At 44.4% G+C, this 22,628-nt stretch overlaps 1 protein-coding gene across 2 annotated transcripts in view; it reads left to right on the top strand.

Annotated features, from left to right (window-relative positions):
• The first annotated feature begins 6,373 nt into the window (after positions 1–6,373).
• Positions 6,374–22,628, top strand: part of SGO1 (shugoshin 1) — a 39,261-nt gene continuing 23,006 nt past the window's right edge. For both annotated transcript variants that reach the window (XM_040433058.1, XM_040433057.1), the window contains exons 1-6: positions 6,374–6,470; positions 8,715–8,880; positions 8,961–9,157; positions 10,438–10,542; positions 10,729–10,790; positions 12,196–12,299. In XM_040433058.1, the coding sequence (XP_040288992.1) occupies positions 8,739–8,880; positions 8,961–9,157; positions 10,438–10,542; positions 10,729–10,790; positions 12,196–12,299 (610 nt within the window). In that variant the 5' untranslated portion in view covers positions 6,374–6,470; positions 8,715–8,738. The remainder of the gene's footprint in view (positions 6,471–8,714; positions 8,881–8,960; positions 9,158–10,437; positions 10,543–10,728; positions 10,791–12,195; positions 12,300–22,628) is intronic.

Genomic DNA, 22,628 nt, shown 5'->3' with positions numbered 1-22,628 from the left:
GTAATACTGTTGAGGGGGCCCTGACAAAATCATTTAGTCCTCCTCCTCCTGGATGGGCCCCTGCTTCCCCTATAGCTACGCCCCTGCCTGTCAACTTTTCCTAAGTCTTCATTTCTCGACGCTCCCGCTGCGCTCCATTCTTTACAACTTGAACTTCCAGGTTGTGGGTGTAGATGAGCTGCGGCCACAACACTAAGGCTCTATTCACACGTCCGCAATGTGTTTTGCGGATACACGGAGCCACGGATCCGCAAAACACGGAAAGCGGCAATGTGCGTTCCGCATTTTGCAGACCGCACATTGCCGACATAATAGAATATGCCTGTTCTTGCCCGCAATTGCGGACAAGAATAGGACATGTTCTATTTTTTTGCGGAAACGGAAGCACGGATGCGGAAGTGCGGATCCGCAAATGTGGATGCGGACAGCACATTCCGTCCCCATAGAGAATGAATGGGTCCGCACCCTAATAGTGCTGTGTGTTGAAAGATCAGCCAGAAATGTAATCGCCTACTACACCCTTCCCTGGGCTGAAAACTCCTCCCACTACACCCTCCATAATCCCCTTGCTGACTCCTCTTAAAGTTCCCTCCCACACAGCCTCAATATGACAAGCAGTGGACTCTGCCTACCCTGCTTGTGGATTGAGAGCATGGACCAGCCCATTCCAAGATCACATGGGTCTGACATCACGACTAGAGATTTGCGAAGTTTAAGTTTTCAGAAATTCGATTCGGATGCTTTGCCGAATTTTCCCCAAAAATTTGATTCGGTCCAAAGTAATTTGTGACAAAGCGAGTTAAAAATCAGCTATTTCCTGGCTGCAGTTACGGGGCCAAAACTGACCCAATAACTCAAGCGTGAACTCAGCCTTACAGGTCAATGTTAGCGTCAGGTATGAAGAACCGTGCAGCGGCCCAAGATTCTACTAAAGAGTGAAAGAGCGCACTCCTTTTACACCGTCTTCCACAGGCCATCAAATGGTTCCGCCCCCTCCCTACGTCATAATCTACCTTCTAGAAATGCCCCGTCCTTCTTCCTGTCGGCGGCCAGAAAACTCGCGCAGGCGCAGTACCGCCTGCGGCCTGCGTGATCATCAACCTCCTGAGGGCAACAGCCTCAAAAGTCTCACTGGGCCTCATTAGCATATCATAAGGGACAAAACGAAATCAAGTAAAAAGAAGACTGCTGGAAATAAGGTACTTTAGTGAACATAGCGATGGTGACAGCTTAAAATGCTAAAAGCAGGTGACAGATTCCAATTGCTAAGGACAAAAAAAACAGGAGTGGATCCAAAACAGAGATGACACGTGATTGGAATATTTGCATGTCTTCTGTCTTTTGTACCCACTCCTGCTTTTGGCTACCAAATCAGTAGCATATCCTGATGCAAAATAGGGACCGTGTGATAGAGGCCTTACGGATGCTCCAAAGACAGGATCCGTTGTGTTTATCAATTTTCTGTCCTTCTGACAGATCAGAAGGGTAAAATCAATGGTGATGTCAGCAAAGCCGAACAGGGACACGAGTGGCCCCATCACAGACTGGTGAGGGTGGCAACCGCATGAGAAATCAACATAGTGGCCCTGTTACAGAGTGGTGAGGGGGGCAACCGCATGATTTATATAATGCCAAGATCTGTGACCCCTTTATATAGTGTCTCTTCTTCTGTGCCCCCTTTAGTGCCTTATGCCCTAAGCCCTCCTTCATAACTCCCAAATTTTGAAAATCGCAAAGAGGGACAATATAATCCGGCATGCATCGCGGCAATTTTTCCCATACTTGGCCACGCCTCTAACTCCGCCCAAAGCACAATAACTAACCCCCATCACAACTGCAGTAGCTGGGGATCGGTTAGGCGAGTATAAGTTCCTTTATTTTTTTACAGTATGCGGAGCCCCTCGGACAATTTTTTTCTTGTGCTTCGATATCCATTTAAATACTAGCACATAAATCATCAGATTATAGATATTTTAAGGTAGAAATTGCACAAAATAATGAAGTTATTGTCTAATATACAGGTAGAAACCATAAAGACACTTTAGTAAGGAACAATTTAGTAAATTTATTAAAGCACATTTATGCATTCATTCCCCGGGTCAAAAAGAGGGACATTTAAGGATCAAAGAGGGACATAGGGACTTGGGTCAAAAAGAGGGGCTGTCCCTCCAAAAGAGCGCCGGATGCTCTGTTTCCTCTTGTCATGCATCATGTTCTGGGTCCCCGACAGTGTCTCATGGGTTGCGCTCCCCTATAGTGTGCTTCAGAATGTTGCAGCTGTGGAATATGCCTGCCTTTTCACAGTAGTTATGCCCCTTTAGTGCCCCCTGACAGTAAGATAGCTCTGTTAGTGAGGTAGAATGCCCCCTTAATACCCGCTTCATAGCAGAATGCCCCTTTAGTGACCCCACACAGTAAAAAGCCCCCTTTATGTCCCTGAACAGTAGGATCCCCCTTTATGCTCCGACACAATAGTTATGCCACCACAGTGCCCCTACACAGTAGTTATGCACCCTTAGTGCCCCCACACACTACTTATGCCTCCTTAGTGCCTTCACATAATAGGCATGCCCCCTTAGGGAACAAACACAGTAGTTTAGCCACTTAAAGGGCTTCTGTCACCCCACTAAACTCTTTTTTTTTTTTTTTTGGGGTACTTATAATCCCTATACTGCGATTTATCCATACATAATGTAATTAATCATTTTGGTTCAGTAGATAATGCAAAAAACGTACTTTTATCATATGCAAATTACCTGTCTACCAGCAAGTAGGGCGGCTACTTGCTGGTAGCAGCCGCATCCTCCTATCATAATGACGCCCCCTCCTCATGTTGATTGACAGGGCCAGTGGACGGGATCTCTCTCTGCTGGCCCTGTCTGCGTTCAAAATCTGGCGCCGGCGCCGTACCTGTCTTCAGTCGGCGCAGGTGTACTGAGGGGAGGATGCTCGCTCGGCCGATCCATCCTCAATGCGCCTGCGCCGGGTGTAGATGTGACGTCACTACTTGCTGGTAGACAGGTAATTTGCATATGATAAAAGTACGTTTTTTGCAGTATCTACTGAACCAAAATGATTAATTACATTATGTATGGATAAATCGCCGTATAGGGATTATAAGTACCCCAAAAAAAAGAGTTTAGTGGGGTGACAGAAGCCCTTTAAAAGGGGTCTTCTGAGATATACAGGTAAAACTCGAAAAATTTGAATATCGTGCAAAGTTCATTTATTTCAGTAATGCAACTTAAAAGGTGAAACTAATATATGAGATAGACTCACTACATGCAAAGCGAGATATTTCAAGCTTTTATTTGTTATAATTTGGATGATTATGGCTTATAGCTTATGAAACCCCAAAGTCACAATTTTGAGGTATCCTTTGCTCAGGGGATATGGATTACTTAGCTGACTAGAGTGTGACACTTTGAGCCTAGAATATTGAACCTTTTCACAAAATTCTAATTTTAAGCTGAATTAATGCAATTCCTTTTAATTTGCATTACTGAAATAAATGGACTTTTGCACGATAATGTAAGAAATGAAAATCAGAGGTCGTACAGTACACGACAATCTCTTTCTAACAAAGCTAGAACCATTCCTGTACAGGCAGCTCAAGGGGGGTGTCCTTTCTGCTGCAGCCCAGGGGACTTGTGCTTTCTGCTTCAGCTCTCTCCCTACCACAGCTCAGGAGGCTGTTGAAGGATGAAACTGAGCATGTGTGGGTATCTCAGTGAGCCGGACAAAGAAATGAGAAACAAAGACAGCAGGTGGCGCTATACATTTTATTGAATTCCAAGTGTTCAGATCCAGGTGCTGGTTTGAAAACTGTAGAATATTTTTCGTGGGACAACACCTTTAGTTTTTCTAATGGAAATCGGGACCAGGAAGTATCTATCTTTTATTCTATAGAAATAAATCTATTTAGTTATCAAAAGCAGACACTGATGTCGCTGAGACTATTAGGCCCCAATGACAAGACAAATGTTGTGGTTTCTGAGCTTATGCTGCAGTTTTCTATGTGAATGTTGTGGACCAGTTTGCAGTTTAGTCCCATTGAATGGAGCTAAACCATGAGCAAACACCAGCTGTGGTTTCCCGCAGTGTTGAACCTGACACCACCACACCAAGAAAGGAAATATCAAAATCATGGTGCACCGACGAGAGATTGCGGGGCCAGGTGAGAGCAGGAGTCAAACTCCTAGCCCTGTCTATCACCTAAGGAAAGGGCAAGCTACATGGACCCAGGGAGGGGCAGTTGGTGCACCAAGGAGCTATAGTCTGCCCTCGGCACTCCGAATAGCTCATTAGCATATATGAACAATCAACTTTTTTCTACTGAATGCAGAACAGAAATGGATTAGCATAAGAAAAGTCCGGTTTAATCGACTATTCAAAACCTACCGGCCACTATGAATGGAATGGTCTGAGATAGGCGAAAACCTGCTGACAGACTCCATTGAAATAGAAAAAGACGATCTTCCAGACAGCACTTGAGACTACAAATTGCTTGGTAAATAACGTGAATAGAATGGTCTGATGTGCAAAACCTGCCGACTCCCTAGTAAAAAGAACTTTACTTACTAGATCCTGCAGCAGGGTCTGTCTGTGTCTCTCTGCCTCTACAGAAGCTCCTCCCTTCTTCTCTCTACAAAGACCTTTATGGGCTGATCTCTCATTGAGCTGATAACCTGTCCTCACTGAAGAGGGGTTTTAACAGTGAACTGAGAGTGAATGATTTCATCTTACCATGTGCAATTGAATCCGGGAAGGGGGGAAGACCGTTACTCTAACTGATGTTCATAAGAGTATTGGGGGTCAATCATCAGGGTACATCAACAATATCAGACCAGTGGGGGTCCAACTTCCAGCACCCCTGCTGATCTGCTGTTTGAAAGGTCCAAAAATAGGAAGAAAGCCATCAGCAGGTAAACATGGGTGCAGCTCCCCATCAGTGGTCAGACCCCCACCAATCTGATATTGATAACTCAGGAAAGGTCAATATCATGAAACCAAAATACCCCTTTAATGTGGTTAGAATTTATTTCCAAGTAAATAACTTTAAAAAAAAAAGGCCACAAAGGGGCACATTTTTAAAAACTGGTGGTGGATCCGCCAGAGTTATGAAGAGCCGCAGGCCTCTCTATAACGATGGCGCATCCAGCGTTAGTTCTAAATGTAAGACAGCTTCCGAGCTGTCTTACATTTAGACCATTTTCTATGCCTAAAGCGGGTGTAGAAAATGGTAAATGAGAGGTGTCCCCTTCCCTGCCCACAATTTAAGACCTGGCAGGAGTGGGAAGAAGTCGCAGATTGCGGCGCAACAAATCGTTACACCGCAATCTGCACCTGAAATACTCCTAATATAAGCATATTTCAGATTAATAAATCACCCCCTAAAAGTAGATGAAACACCCAAATCACTCTCACTGATTCCCTGCCATTGTTGTTCCATTGCCAATATATATATATAAATATTTAAACAAAATATTTAATAAAATAAATAAATATAATTATTGAGTAGTAAAACTGAGACCTGTGAATAGTTAGTTATATACAGTTACTCCAAAAGAAAAATAGATGCCAGCTCCTCATAAATGGTAATATTTATTAGCTTCGGATTAAAAACCAGACATCATCAAGGTAGAAAAAAATATATAAGCAATTCACAGTGACGCGTTTCGGGCTCCTTAAAGGGGTTGTCCAAGTGTATAGAAGCGATCCGTACCATTGAAATGAATGGGATGGCTTGGGTGTAATTACACCTGCTCACTGCTGCAGATGCAACGGCGAGAAGGCAATGAAGAGGAGGCAGCGCTGGCATGGCGCGCGCCTTCTCTTCAAACAGCTGATGGGCGGGGGTGCCGGGTGTCGGACCCCCGCCGATCTGATATAAATATAACTTGGACAACCCCTTTAGTTGCTGCCCTTCATCATGACAATTGTCATGATGAAGGGCAGCAATTAAGGAGCCCGAAACGCGTCACTGTGAATTGCATATATTGTTTTCTACCTTGATGATGTCTGTTTTTTAATCCGAAGCTAATAAATATTACCTTTTATGAGGAGCTGGAATCTATTTTTCTTTTGGAGAAACTGTTTATGACTAACTATTCACAGGTCTCAGTTTTAATACTCAATAATTACGGTGTATATAACTAACTGTATATAACCACACAGTAAGTTGAAAAAACTGCAGCGCTCACCAGCTACAGTTAGGTTATATACACCGTTTCAAACGACAGCGGTGGTTCTGTGCCCACAACAAATATGGCGCCAGGCCGTATCCGCAGTAATAACTTCCGGCTTAGAGGGTCATACTCGCTCTGATCACGTGGTACACGCTATTCAGCGAATCCTAGTGCGCGGCGCACACGTTTGAACTGACGTCTTTTCTCCCTGGGCTGTGTGTTGTGTTCCCTCCTACAGGCCGGGCAGGAGCGCTTGGTGACATCGGCGTCCACACCGGGCAGGTAACCCCTGGACCGACACCGAGGGGAGGACGGAGCGGTGCGGTGCGGGTGCAGCGTCTGTTACCTCCGGTATCTACTCTGACCGCGCACCACAGTCCGTACCTGGCAGAGTCTCCAGCCTCTGTGTAATGGATTGTATTCTGGCCACAAGAGGCTTGGCATCCACGGCGGCGCCCTGTGCCCATCCCTATGCCAATCTGATGCCCTTCTAGGTGCTGGCCTAAGCCCAAACTGTCTGTGATCTGTTCTCCAGGCTGGTGTCTGACTGTATTTGTGCCATAGCAAGATGTTGTATGGGGCAGCGCAGGCTGGCATAGGTGCATGGCCAGGCTGTAGGTGGCACCTTGTGCCGGAGGTTGTTGTAGAAGTAACTGGTCTGTGGTGGAGTTACTACTGTGCTGGCTGATAGTCTGCAGTCCAAGCTGTAGTTCAGACTATCAGTCGCTGTTTCTCCGTTCAGCGCACGTAACTCAGGGGTGTGACAAGCAGCTGGCAGGAGACCTACACATAACAGAGGCCGCACTATACTGCTGGTATACAAGGAGAGCCCCTCATGGGTGTGGTAGTCAGAGCAGTTCCCTGGTGGGATCACATTATAGTCCGAACGGGAAAAGAAGTGTCCACATGAGGAAGAGCCCACAGCAAGCAGCAGAGATGGTGGGAGCGAGGCAGGGTAAGTGCTGCGGAGAAGAGCTTAGCTCTGCAGGTTACCACCATACGGTAAGTAGAAAAAACACCCGGAGAACCCCTTTAAAATGGTTTTCCAAGACTTTATTACTGATGACCCGTCCTCATCAGTATTTGATCTGTGGGGAGGTCCAGCGTCCCTGCCGATCAGCTGTGAGCGCCGCCGCCTTCTCCGTGCTCACCAAGCACAGCGCTGTACATTGTATAGGGGTTCTCTGGGGTTTTAATATTGATTACCTATCCTCAGGATAGGTCATCAATATCAGATGGGCGGGGGTCTGACACCAAGCACCCCCCAGCAATCAGCTGTATGCGGAGACAGCGTGCACAGACATTCATAGCAGACAGCAGCAGCGGTGAACAGAGAGAGAGGCGGCAGGTGCATACTGCGCTAGGGCTGAAAAGATTTTTCGATTGAATCAAGTAATTAGACACAAAAAAATAATTGATGCAAATTTTTTGCATCGAGGATCCGTTTGTCATGTGACCACGGAGCGGGAGTGAATCGCTTGCTGTTACTTACCGCTCCGTGGTCACCCGCCGGTCCGTACCGCGCTGCAATGGATCCTGACACATCATCAGGTCATAGTGCACGTAAGTGCGCACTATGACCCAACGCTGTGTGACGTCAGGATCCAGTGCAGCGCCCGGAGAAGAAGAGGAAGGAGCTGTGGAGCGGCGCCCCTACAGGAAAGGTAAGTATTTTATTTCACTGGCGCTGGGGATATGGCACTGAAGGGGGACAGCCAGCAATGGATGGCATGGAGGGGAAGATGGCACCGGGGGACATGGAGGGGCTGATCTGATGGCACCGGGGGACATGGAGGGGCTGATCTGATGGCACCGGGGGGCATGGAGGGGCTGATCTGATGGCACCGGGGGGCATGGAGGGGCTGATCTGATGGCACCGGGGGGCATGGAGGGGCTGATCTGATGGCACCGGGGGGCATGGAGGGGCTGATCTGATGGCACCGGGGGACATGGCAATGGATGATCTGATGGCACCGGGGGACATGGCAATGGATGATCTGATGGCACCGGGGGACATGGCAATGGATGATCTGATGGCACTAAGGGAATGGAGCTGATGGCACTGACAGGAACTGATGCACTTGGGCTGATCGCACAGGGGGCAAAAGAGGGTGTTAGGGACTGATGGCAGGGGGTCTGAGTTTTTATAAAGGAAAACAGTCTACTAATTCATTTTTTTCTTATTAGAGTACTCGAGTATTCGTAAAAAAAATTATCGATAGAATACTCGATTACTAAAATAATTGTTTACTGCAGCCCTATACTGCGCCCACCATCTCTTTATACAGCTGATCGGTGTTGGTGTCGGACCCCCGCCGATCTGATATTGATGACCTATCCTGAGGATAGCTCATCAGTATTAAAAGCCCGGACGACCCCTTTGAGATAGCTGCAGGTCTTACTTTGGGGACCCTCACCTGTCATATCCTATGGAAAAGCTGTAAATGTCCAGATGGGACGACCCGTTTGGTTTATGCATTTCTTTGAGAATTGTCTGTGATCGGGGATTTTTCCTTTCTGATGTAGCAGTGCCCTTGAGCCTCTGAGAAGATGGTTCAAGAACGGTGTGTGAAGAAGAGCTTTCTAGACAGCCTGGAAGACATAAAGGAGCGCATGAAAGAGAAGCGAACAAAGAAGCTGGCAAAGGTGGCCACCGTCAGTAAGGCTTTATCCACCAAAGTCAAGATAATCAGTAAGAGCTGTACCTTCCAGGGGGGAAGGGGGACACACGTGGTGAATGATGTTTTTTAATTTTATTTTTTGTCCGCTCAGACAACAGCTCTGTAACGGTGAAGAGTCTCCAGGCGAACAACAAATCCCTCGCCCTGGCTGTTGAAGCAGAAAAATGTAAGACCAGGCAGGCTCAGGATCTTATTCTTCATTTAAAGCGAGAGCACCAGAGGCTGATGTTTGAGAACTTTATTCTACGGAAGAAGCTGAACATGCAGCGAGAGAGTAACTCATCAGACGTGAGTGTGATAGTCGTCGTCTGCAGTATCGTTGTATTGGGACTGCCTGTGGCCTAGTGGGTTTAACATGCAGCACATAAAATCATTGTTCGTGGCCAGAGGTCGCACTACCTTTTTTTTTTTTTTCTGGAACTCCTTCCATTTTTTTGAGGAGTACGAATGTTGCAGTTATACAAATTCATAATACGTAGGCCTACACTTGTCCACACCTGCGTTGGAGGCTCCGTTCAGAGCCTCTGTCACAGATTCAGTCAAAAAGCCTTGTGCGCAGGACTTTTTTGTCTGGTAAAAAGACAGGATCCCGAACGGATCTTATCATAGTCAATGGGGTCTGTTCAGCTCCGTTCCTCTCAGTTATGTGCCCTATCCAGAACTTGTTTTTTTTTTGTCGTTCTGCTCATCTAATGGAGTAGAACAGAAATAAATAGCGGTGGTGTGAACGAGCCCTACGTGGTGGGTATTTATGCAAGGGCGCCATTATTAGTCTAAATAACATCTTTCCCCTCTGTTCGGCCCCCTTCACCATACAGTCCCACGTAAATGACCTCTCCCCTCATGTCAGCTTCTCTAGCATAGTCCCATGTAAATAACCTCACTGCCCTCCCGTCAGATTCTCCAACATACAGTCTCATGTAAACTACATCATCCCCTCCAACTTACAGTCTCATGTAAGTACTATTGCTCCCCTCCCTCCAGGATAAGGTTAATAAGCTCCTGGGAGGAGTCTGGAGTGAATGCACAGCAAGCTATTATAGTTAAAGGGGTTCTGCAGTTTGTTTAAACTGATGATCTATCCTCTGGATAGATCATCAGCCTCTGATCGGCGGAGGTCCGACACCTGGGACCCCTGCCGATCAGCTGTTTGAGAAGGCAGCAGCGCCGCGGCCTTCTCACTGTTTACCCCTGGCCCAGTGACGTCACAACTTGAATCAACTGACCAGGGCTAAGCTCCATTCAAGTTAACGGAGCTTAGCCACGCCCAGGCCAGTTGATACTATTTGTGACGTCACTGTGGCCAGCGGTAAGCAGTGAGAAGGCCGCGGCACTGCTGGACCCCCACCGATCAGATGCTGATGATCTATCCAGAGGATAGATCATCAGTTTAAACAAACTGCAGAACCCCTTTAAGTGATAAAGTCCAGTCCGGTATAGTGGACCTGAAGCCTGGGATTTGTGTCCTGGGTCCGTTATATGTGCTGTCCACACAATGAAGGGGCCAAATGTGAACTGCATGGTGATTTCCTGATGCCACACATTTTTCTAATTTTTTCTTTTTCTAGGCAAAATTGGCATCCTTGAAGGAAATAATTTCCAAAATCACTCACAATCTGGTGGAGACAGTGGACCTGCTTGGCCCTGCACATGCCTTGTGTTGCAGCGATGGAGTGAGTATGACCAAGTCCCTTAGCCGGACCCGTTTGCCGGAGTCCGACTTCAAGTAAAGCAAGTCATCCGATGTAATAACTAGTTGTGAAAAGTGAAATGGTCTTGGCTCCATAAAATGAAGTTAAAAAAATATTTCTAAGTATAAAACCAAACTTGATTTTGATAATTTATGGTCTTAATTTTAGATTCCGACAAGTACCCCAGCATCTGTGGAGGTGAAACGCACTGCTCTGCCTTCTGAACCTCTGTGAGTTTGTTTACTTGATTTTCTATGCTAGAATGGACACTTCTTTAACTCTATATTCATAGAAAATATTTTAGCTTTTCATTTCGGCAGTAATATGACATTGCAAATTAAATGCAACATTTTTATGTTTCTGTAGCAGTCAACAGAAATGCTAAAGCCTCCTATGTAGTTATGTAACCCACTGCTGCTTTAAGGGAAGGATGTTATCTGAAAGGTAATCCTCATCCTATTAGTAGATGTAGAATTGGGCTAACAATATATAACGGCTCTATTGTTTTCTTGATGGACCAGATGAAGGTGGCCTCAGAGCAGCATTGTGTTGGATAGTGTAAGGAGTAGTACAGGAGGCTCTCTAGGTCACAGTGATGGTCTGACTGAAAAAGTTAAAGGGTTTGTCCGACCTAAAACGCAAAATGAAATAATGGCCAGAATGGGTGTACAATAACATCTCTCTTGTTCCAATGCCAATTGTCCCATCTAAACCGCTTCTGGTCCCCTGTAGACTGAAAGTGTGACGTCTCATCTGTCATTGCTTTGAGCCATTCACTGGCCTCAGCAATCATGTGTCAGTTAGGTGAATGGCTACACACTTGTGGCTTACAGGGGACCAGAAGCAGCAGGGGCAGGTCTGAAGGCGCTGACACTAAGCTGCTGGGGAAAGATGAGTGGCTCCAGCCATTATTTAATTTTGAGTTAGGGATCCAATTTGGTCTGCTAAAACGTAAAAAAAAGAGGTAATTAGAACCAGAACAGGAAGTTAAATGGTAACATTTATTAATTTTTAAAGTCTTCTATCACAGATGTAACTGAGCGTTGTTATAGAGAGTCAGTCTTCAGTATTTTACTGAGTGCTGAAGACACCTGTGTGTAACAAGTCAGATAGGCATGTCCATAGTCGGGGTAGTGACGAGGTGGCTGGGAGCCTCTGTTACACACAGGCCTCTTCTGAAGACAGACTCTCCTTAGCAATGCTGTTAGAGATTTGCTGAGGAGACCCTTTTTCTCCATGTGTATTTTTTTGTTAAACATCCCTGTCCCTACACTCTATTAAAAGTAAACCAAAACAACAGTTAGTCTTAGGCTACTTTCACATTAGCCGGAGGGTGAACAGCCTGCCGGATCTGTGCTGCCGCTAGTGCACGTGTGACGCCGGAGGTCCGCTCCAGCCCCATTGACTATAATGGGGGCAGGCCGAAAGGTCCGGCGGCAGCACAGCAAACGTGCCGAGAGGCGGCCGGAATAAAACTACGACATGTCGGCGGCACGAGTGCACTAGCGGCAGCACGGATCCGGCAGGCTGTTCTCCTGCTGGAACAGCCCACTAAAGTGAAAATAGCCTTAGGGTTTTTTAAGAATAGTCTTTTGTGTTTTTATTGTTGCTTTTACGTTGTTCCTTCCATCACAGGGTACAGATGTGTGAGCCAGCCACGGATGCACAGAGGAATTTTAACCCTGTGTTACAGAGAGGATCAGTTCCTGGCAGAAGAAATCGTCTGGAAGAATCTAAAGGTTAGATTTCATTAGGTTTCATTTCCTATTTTAAAAACTGCCAGCTCATATGTGCTAACTCCTAGAGGAAAAGTTGGCCATCACTGTGGGTGGCTTGGGAAATTAGGACCCAGAAACTTTCTAAATCCTCTTCCTGGCAATAATGAGACATTGAAATACAAAGTACAGTATATTAAAAAAAATTGATATTTTCTGACTAGTGATTAAAAAGGGGTTGTCTCACCAAAGATAACCTCTTTAACCTCCTCCCGTCCGCCCATAGGATATAAACGTCCTATGGGTGGACCTCTATTTCTGAAAGCACGTTTTAAAACGTCCTTTCAGAAATCGCAGCTGCACGCTAATCGTGCAGCTGCTGATCGGGTTGCCCGCTGTCAGTGACAGCAGGGCAACCCAGAGAGAAGGCAGGGACAGTGCCCAGGTGTCCCTGCCTTCTGGATCGCTGCATACACAGCGCTCACCGAGCGCTGTGTCTGCAGAGAAGGAAGCGCTGTGCGCTTCCTGTTCAGGCCCGGCGGTCATGTGACCGCGGGGACCGGAGAGTGCAGGAGCTGTGTGAGGTCATCCACAGACCTCGATCAGCCCTGCACTGAGGCTGTACAGCACAGTATTATGCTGTACAGCCTCTCTGGGGGTGCATTTCTTCTGTAACTGGGGCTACTATGTCAGCCCAAGTTACAGGAGAAATCAACAGTGAAAAAAAAAAGAAAAAGTGAAGTAAATGTTCCCCAGAGGTCTTGTATGACCTTATGGGGGACGAAAAGTGTAAAATAAAAAAAATAAAAAATAAAGGGTTGAAAAAATAAAATAAAAAAAAGTTTCACATGTAAAAAAAAAGTCCCCAAGTAAGGAATAAAAAAAAAATTTAAAAATAGAAAAAATAAAATAAAATAGACATATTTGGTATTGCCGCGTCCGTAAAAACCAGCTCTATAAAAATATCACATGAGCTAACCCCTCAGGTGAACACCGTAAAAAAAAACTGTCAAAACAAGCAATTTTTGTCACCTTGCATCACAAAAGGTGCAACACCAAGTGATCAAAAACGCGTATGTCCCACAAAATGGTACCAATAAAACAGTCACCTCATCCCGCAAAAAATGAGCCCCTTCATAAGAAAATCTCTCAAAAAATAAAAAAACTATAGCTCTCAGAACATGGACACATTAAAACATAATTTATTTGTTTCAAAAATGCTATTATTGTGTAAAACTTTAATAAATGAGAAAAGTATACATATTAGGTATCGCCACGTCCGTAACAACCTGCTCTATAAAAATGTCACTTGACTGAACGCTGTAAAAATAAATAAATAGAAACTGTGCTAAAACAACCAATTTTTTGGTCACCTTGCCCCATAAAGTGTTATAATGAATGATCAAAAAATCATATGTACTCAAAAATAGTACTAATAAAACTGGCACCTTTATCCCCTAGTTTCCAAAATGGGGTAATTTCTTGGGAGTTTTTACTGTAAGGGTGCATCAGGGGGCTTCAAATGGGATATGGCATCTAAAAACCATGTGGAGTTCCTTTTCTTCTGCGCCCTGCCGTGTGCCCATACAGCAGTTTATGACCACATGTGGGGTGTTTCTGTAAACCGCAGCATCTGGGTAATAAATATTGAGTTTTGTTTGGCTGTTAACCATCGATGTGTTAAAGAAAAAATTGGATTAAAATGGAAAATCTGCCAAAAAAGTGAAATTTAAAAATTTGATCTCCATTTTTCTTTAATTCTTGTGGAACGCCTAAAGGGTTAACAAAGTTTGTAAAATCGGTTTTGAATACCTTGAGTGGTGTAGTTTCTACAATGGTGTCATTTATGGGGGTATCCACTATGTAGGCCCCACAAAGTGACCTCAGACTTGAACTGGTCCTTAAAAAGTGGGTTTTGGCAATTTTCTTAAAAATTTGAAGAATTGCTTCTAAACTTCTAAGCCTTCTAACGTCCTAAAAAAATAAAATGACATTTCCAAAATGATGCCAACAGAAAGTAGACATATGGGGAATGTTAAGTAATAAATATTTTACGAGGTATCACTTTCTGTTTTAAAAGTAGAGAAATTGAAATTTAGAAAATTGCGAATTTTTTAAATTTTTCGGTAAATTTGGGATTTTTTCATAAATAAAGGTGAAATATTTTGACTCAAATTTATGATTATCATGAAGTACAATGTGTCACGAGAAAACAATCTCTGAATGACTTGGATAAATAAAGGCGTTCCAAAGTTATTACCACATAAAGTGAGATATGTCAGTTTTGCAAAATTAGGCCTGGTCAGGAAGGGGGCAAATGACCCAGATGGCAAGTGGTTAAAGTTGTATTCCAGTAAAGTAACTTCATTTTTGAAAAACTGCATTAAAGGGGTTCTGCAGTTTGGATCATCAGCATCTTATCAGTGGGGGTCCGACACCTGGAACCCCCGCCGATAAGCTGTTTGAGAAGGCAGCGGCGCTCCAGGAGCGCTGCAGCCTTCTCACTGTATACCGCAGGCCCAGTGACGTCACGACTAGTATCAACTAGCCCGGGCGCGGCTAAGCTCCATTCAAGTGAACAGAGCTTAGCCCCGCCCAGGCTAGTGATACTAGTCGTGACGTCACTGGGCCTGCGGTAAACTGAACACCTCTACTACTTCTTAGTAATCAGCAGAACACTAAGGCCTCTTTCAGACGGGCGTTGCGGGAAAATGTTCGGGTGCGTTATGGGAACACCCGCGATTTTTCCGCGCGAGTACAAAACATTGTAATGCATTTTGCACTTACGTGAGAAAAATCACGCATGTTTGGTACCCAAACCCGAACTTCTTCACAGAAGTTCGGGCTTGGGATCGGTGTTCTGTAGATTGTATTATTTTCCCTTTTATAACCTGGTTATAAGGGAAAATAATAGCATTCTGAATACAGAATGCATAGTAAAATAGCGCTGGAGGAGTTAAAAAAATAATAATAATAATTTAACTCACCTTAATCCACTTGATCGCGGAGGCCGGCATCTCCTTCTGTCTCATTTGCTGAACAGGACCTGTGGTGAGCATTCATTACAGGAAAATGACCTGTGGTGACGTCACTCCGGTCATCACATGATCCATCACCATGGTAAAAGATCATGTGATGACCAGAGTGACGTCACCACAGGTCATTTTCCTGTAATGAATGCTCACCACAGGTCCTGTTCAGCAAAGGAGACAGAAGGAGATGCTGGCCTCCGCGATCAAGTGGATTAAGGTGAGTATTATTATTTTTTAACCCCTCCAGCGCTATTGTACTATGCATTCTGTATTCGGAATGCTATTATTTTCCCTTATAACCATGTTATAAGGGAAAATAATAATGATCGGGTCTCCATCCCGATCGTCTCCTAGCAACCGTGCGTGAAAATCGCACCTCATCTGCACTTGCTTGCGGATGCTTGCGATTTTCACGCAGCCCTATTCACTTCTATGGGGCCTGCATTACGTGAAAAACGCAGAATGTAGAGCATGCTGCGATTTTCACTCAACGCACAAGTGATGCGTGAAAATCACCGCTCATGTGAACAGCCCCATAGAAATGAATGGGTCGGTATTCAGTGCGGGTGCAATGCGTTCAACTCGCCCATCGCATCCGCGCGGAATACTCGCCCGTGTGAAAGGGGCCTAACACTCCCTTTGTTTCACAAGACATTTAGCTAGAGAACTGATAGCAACACACTGAGCATGCTCGACCTAACAAAGGCTCTGAACTACAGGTCGATGCAGTGGGTAGCAGAGGAAGAAACTACTTTTATAACTACTGAATGGTGAATATGTAAAATTTACATTGTATTAGTTAATTATTTTTGATTAATTAGTCTAAAACATAAGTTATTTTTATGGCAACCGAAATACCCCTTTAAAGGGAACTGACCAGGAGATTCATGCTGCCTGAGGCACAGAAAGCATGAAATCCAACAATGTCCCTGGCTGCAAAAAGTTATGTTTCTATCTAAAAAGTCGTGTGTTTCAGAGAAGACCTCATTTAACCCCCTTAAGGATCTTGCTAGTTTTCACCTTAAGGACCAGGCTGTGTTTTGGAAATTTGACATGTCACTTTATATGGTAATAACTTTGGAGCACTTTTACTTATCCAAGCCGTTCAGAGATTTTCTCATGTCACATTGTACTTCATGATGGTGGTAAATTTGAGTCTATTTGTTTCACATTTATTTATAAGATAAACCCAAAGTTTACAGAAAATTTGGAAAAATTAGTAATATTCAAATTTTAATTTCTCTGCTTTTAACACCGATAATGATGCCTCATAAAATAGTTATTATTTAAAGGGTTTCGGTCATCAGAAAAATCGTTATGTATCTGGCTGACATTGGCGATGTGCTAATGTCAGCAGAGCATTACTGTATGACTTATATCTCCCTGCCTGCCGCCGTTCCATCATAATAAAGACTTTTATAATAGGCTAATGAGCCTCTAGGTGCTAGTGGGGTATTGCTGCAGCACCCAGAGGCTCTGTCTTCTCACCCTTTGGCACGCCCATGTAGTTGATTGATGTCCTAGTTCTCCTCTGTGCCCGTAAAATCCCGCGCCTGCTCCGTACCGTTTAGTATTCGGCGCAGTGAGTGAAGCCGGCAGCAGGAGAGCGTCCTTCACTCACTGCGCCTGCGTCGAATACTAAAGTGGACGGCGCAGGCGCGGGATTTTACGGGCACAGAGGAGAACTAGGACGTCAATTAACTGGACATGGTTGTCCCAAAGAGTGAGAACACAGAGCCTCTAGGTGCTGCAGCAAGGCCCCAGTAGCACCTAGAGGCTCATTAGCATATTATTAAAGCCTTTATTTTAAGGGAACTGCGGCAGGCAGGGAGTTAAAAATCAGTTATGTTCTGCTGACATTAGCACATCGCTAATGTCAGCCAGATACATAACGATTTTTCTGATGACAGAAACCCTTTAACATTTCCCAGATGTCTGCTTTATGTTGGCATCATTTTGTAAATGTCATTTTTAGTTTTTTAGGACATTACAAGGCTTAGAATTTTAGAAACAATTTTTTACATTTCCAAGAAGGTTTCCATAAATCCACTTTTTAGGCCTCTTTCAGACGAGCAGGTGTCGCACTCGGACTCTGTTCCGCACTCGGCCTGAACTTTCAGCACTGCCAGGGTCGCTTGGCATTATATTGATTTTATGATGCTATGTAACCACTACAGTTCTGGAATGTATACTCTGATCACACTGGCAGCATTATGTCAGTGTTATCCAGTGCATTCCAGGCGACTTTTTTTCATTTTCACGAGTGTAAACAGGAGAAAAAGAACCCCACTTTTTTTACCCATTTTCTCCTGAAGACAGCAACACACCAGATATGGTAAGAAACTGCTGTTTTGGCACATGGCGGAGTACCATATGGCTTTTAGAGGGCATATTTCACTAGAATAATTTTCAGGCACCATGGTGCATTTGTAGAGACTCTGAGGTACCCCTACAGTGGACACCCCCAAAAGTGATCCCACTTCAGAATACCAAATAAGGAATTTTTAATGGGGTGTATTGAGCACCTGGGCCCAACAGGTATTTCAAAGAATTTAGAAAACCTTGGCAGCGAAAAGGCCCAAAGTTTTTCATTTTTACAATTGGTAACAGAAGACAATCACCTCATACTTTGTTACCCATTTTCTCTTAATTATGACCTTACCCCATATGTGGTCATAAAGTGCTATATCGGCACACCGCAAGGCTCAGAAGGGAAGGAGCCCTATGTGCATTTGAGGCCTAGTTTGGTGATTTATACAGCATTGACCGACAATGCTCTGAGGTTAAATTAAAAAAAATAAAAAATAAATAAAAGAAATGACCTTATTTTAGAAACCAATGGGGTAGTGAGCATTTTGACCCAACAGGTCTTTTGCAAAATTCATTCATAGCACCATCCGCAGTTCCTATATGCAGTGGGAAACTCAAGCCCGCTTATTATTAAACACCCTACATGGGGCCCTAATCTTTTGCCTGGGCATAGAACAGGGCACAGGAGTAAACGAGCACCATGTGCATTTGAGGCCCAGTGTGATGATTTACACACTGACAACTGTGTAGGCTCTGGGCTGAAATAATAAATGGAACCCCTGAAAACTGACCCTATATCGTAAACTACACACAAGATATTTTTTGTGAGGATTTTGACCCCACAGCATGGGACTGTGCAAAATGAAAATTGCAAATTTTCAACAGATATGGCAATTCAGAGCCCAATTAACTGTGCCATCTGAGAAATCATTCCCTTTAAATTGTTAGGTAGATTCTACTAGGTATGGAAATGCCATGTGGCGGTAAACTGCAGTTTGGGTACGCTGCAGAGTTCAGGAAAGACCACTATTTGACTTTTCCTGCGCACATTTTGGATTGCGTTATGGGCCATGTTGCTATTCAACAGCAGTTCAACGACACTTTCTGACCACCATAGGTTTATTTTTTCACAATGTATTTTTGTAAAGAAAAATCATGTTTTTTGCATCACCATTTTAAGAAAGCCATATTATCCCTACATCCTATGACGGCACCAGGAGAGAGGATCCGCCTCCCAGGACAGGAAACCCACAGGTATAAATTAAAAGATGCCTCTCCCTCATTCAGTGGTTTTCTGTCCTGCAATGACGACCTGCAGGTTTTTTATTTTGTGAAGCTACATGGGGAGTAGTTTCTCCCTGGATTTAAGTCTGACTGGGCAGAGGTGTTCGACGGGTGAGTTCCCTGCTACGCACACCTTGAAGATGGAACACTGCATATGATGGAGGGGGCAGCAAGATGCGATGAAAAGCGCCAGCGGGCAGGAAATGTGTTTAAATGCAAGGCCAGATGGCGAGAGGGGACGAAAGTAGAGGATGCGGCGGTACTCGCCAGAGGCGCAGGAGGCATGGAGAAGCGGTAGAGAGATCCCTGCTTCACCTCGTGGCATTCGGCGTCTGGTCTCCCCAGCTGACAGGCAAGTAAGAGTGGGGCGGAGCTTGAAGGAGCGCTTTTTTTCAAACAGCATAGCGGTAGTGACGAGCTCAAAAGTGCCCTGTACACTGCGTGCAGAATTATTAGGCAAATGAGTATTTTGACCATCATCCTCTTTATGCATGTTGTCTTACTCCAAGCTGTATAGGCTCGAAAGCCTACTACCAATTAAGCATATTAGGTGATGTGCATCTCTGTAATGAGAAGGGGTGTGGTCTAATGACATCAACACCCTATATTAGGTGTGCATAATTATTAGGCAACTTCCTTTCCTTTGGCAAAATGGGTCAAAAGAAGGACTTGACAGGCTCAGAAAAGTAAAAAATAGTGAGATATCTTGCAGAGGGATGCAGCACTCTTAAAATTGCAAAGCTTCTGAAGCGTGATCATCGAACAATCAAGCGTTTCATTCAAAATAGTCAACAGGGTCGCAAGAAGCGTGTGGAAAAACCAAGGCGCAAAATAACTGCCCATGAACTGAGAAAAGTCAAGCGTGCAGCTGCCAAGATGCCACTTGCCACCAGTTTGGCCATATTTCAGAGCTGCAACATCACTGGAGTGCCCAAAAACACAAGGTGTGCAATACTCAGAGACATGGCCAAGGTAAGAAAGGCTGAAAGACGACCACCACTGAACAAGACACACAAGCTGAAACGTCAAGACTGGGCCAAGAAATATCTCAAGACTGATTTTTCTAAGGTTTTATGGACTGATGAAATGAGAGCGAGTCTTGATGGGCCAGATGGATGGGCCCGTGGCTGGATTGGAAAAGGGCAGAGAGCTCCAGTCCGACTCAGACGCCAGCAAGGTGGAGGTGGAGTACTGGTTTGGGCTGGTATCATCAAAGATGAGCTTGTGGGGCCTTTTCGGGTTGAGGATGGAGTCAAGCTCAACTCCCAGTCCTACTGCCAGTTTCTGGAAGACACCTTCTTCAAGCAGTGGTACAGGAAGAAGTCTGCATCCTTCAAGAAAAACATGATTTTCATGCAGGACAATGCTCCATCACACGCGTCCAAGTACTCCACAGCGTGGCTGGCAAGAAATGGTATAAAAGAAGAAAATCTAATGACATGGCCTCCTTGTTCACCTGATCTGAACCCCATTGAGAACCTGTGGTCCATCATCAAATGTGAGATTTACAAGGAGGGAAAACAGTACACCTCTCTGAACAGTGTCTGGGAGGCTGTGGTTGCTGCTGCACACAATGTTGATGGTCAACAGATCAAAACACTGACAGAATCCATGGATGGCAGGCTTTTGAGTGTCCTTGCAAAGAAAGGTGGCTATATTGGTCACTGATTTGTTTTTGTTTTGTTTTTGAATGTCAGAAATGTACATTTGTGAATGTTGAGATGTTATATTGGTTTCACTGGTAAAAATAAATAATTGAAATGGGTATATATTTGTTTTTTGTTAAGTTGCCTAATAATTATGCACAGTAATAGTCACCTGCACACACAGATATCCCCCTAAAATAGCTAAAACTAAAAACAAACTAAAAACTACTTCCAAAAATATTCAGCTTTGATATTAATGAGTTTTTTGGGTTCATTGAGAACATGGTTGTTGTTCAATAATAAAATTAATCCTCAAAAATACAACTTGCCTAATAATTCTGCACTCCCTGTATATAAGAGGGGGCGCGAATGATGATGAGATCTCCGCGTCCCATGCTTGATTCAGAAATTTCTTCAGCCCAGTTCAAGCCTACCTTAGGATCTTTGTGGGGTTCTTCCAGATCCAAGGCCGCAAGAGGTATCCCAGCATGGAGAGCTCTGGTGAAACCCCAAGAGACCCAGTTGCACCTGCACCTGTGGTTATGAATGAGGGTATGGGTCTATTTTCAATGTAATTAACTTTTTTGTATTTGTAGTTTAACCTGGCCTTATGTGTTTTTTTTCTAGGATAAACCTAAAAAAGCGGCAACTAAAACGCGCCATAAAGAATGTGGCCTCTGTATAACAAAACTAGATCCCACCTATACTAAAGGTTATGGTTAGATGCATGAAGAAAATGATTAGGGAAGAGGTCAATAGTACCTTGCTATCTAAAACGGAACACAGTCACCATAGACAGAAGTTCTAGAGGAAAGTCCGCTTTAGCTTTGCGAGATTCTGATGTTTCCAGTTCTGAAGAATTCCTAGAAAGCGGGGAAGTAGATTCAGCTTCATCATCCTCGAATGATGAAGGTGGCAGTAGACTATTTTTTCCCATTCAGGATGTAGATCAGCTTGTTAAAGCTGTTAGAGCAACCATGAATTTTGAAGATGCTAAAGAAGTCCGATCTGTTCAGGATGTTATGTTTGAGGGGCTACAAACAAAAGGGAAAAGAGCATTTTTTTATCCATAAAAATATCGAGGCCATGTTTAACAGGGAATGGAAACATCCGGATAAACGCTGTTTCATCCCAGAGTCTGTTAAGAGAAAATATCCCTTTGAAGAAGGTGATTGTTCTTTATGGGATAAAGCCCCTAAAATCATTGTCCCCATAGCCAAAGTCTCTCGGAGATCCCCACTGCCTTTTGATGATCTGTCAACTCAAGGAGGCGATAGATAGGAAGGCAGATAGTGTTTTTTTTTTTTTTTAAGAAGAACTTGGGAGTCCATTGGGGAGGCATTTAAGCCTAATATCGCTTCTACTTGTACGGCGAGAGCACAAATTTTGTGGATTAAACAACTGGAGGCTCAGATAAGGGATAAAACCCCCAGAGATAAATTAATAGAATTCCTTCCGGCCATCTCTAAAGCAGCAGAATTTTTGGCTGATGCATCAGCTGATGCAGTTAGACTATCTGCTAGGGCCTCATCTATGGCTAATTCTGCTCGTCGAGCATTATGGCTGGAAAACTGGTCGGGTGATATGGCCTCTAAAAGTCGCTTTTGTAGCATCCAGTGTGAGGGTAAATACCTTTTTTGGCTCAACTTTATACGACATCCTAGAGAAAGCGGGAGATAAAAAAAAAAAAAAAAAGGGGGGGGGGGGGTTTCCTACTTCCTTTTGTAGACAGAATTTTTCCTTTCAAAGGGGCAGGCGGTTTAAGGGTAGGGAAAAAAGAACGGTAAGTGGAAATTTTCCAGAGCTAGGGGGTTTTTGTTCAAGAATCAGCCCTCAGATCCTGCTGGAAAAGATAATCCACAATGATGCCAGGGGGGGAGGAAGATTAAAAAATTTCCTCCCACCCTGGACAAAAATGACAAACAGCGCCTGAATCCTTCGATCGTTAAAAGAGGGATTCAGGATAGGTTTAAAGTGTTTCCCCCCCCCCCCCCCCTCCCAAGAAAAGTTCAGAGTAACCCAAGTATGGCGCTCAGTTCAGGCTTCCTTAGAGAAAGAGGTTTTAAGCCTTCTTAAGAAGG

This window comes from Bufo bufo, chromosome 5 (assembly GCF_905171765.1).
Source record: "Bufo bufo chromosome 5, aBufBuf1.1, whole genome shotgun sequence".
In the NCBI taxonomy this organism is placed as follows: Eukaryota; Metazoa; Chordata; class Amphibia; order Anura; family Bufonidae; genus Bufo; species Bufo bufo.
This window is presented reverse-complemented; position numbering and strand designations above follow the sequence as displayed.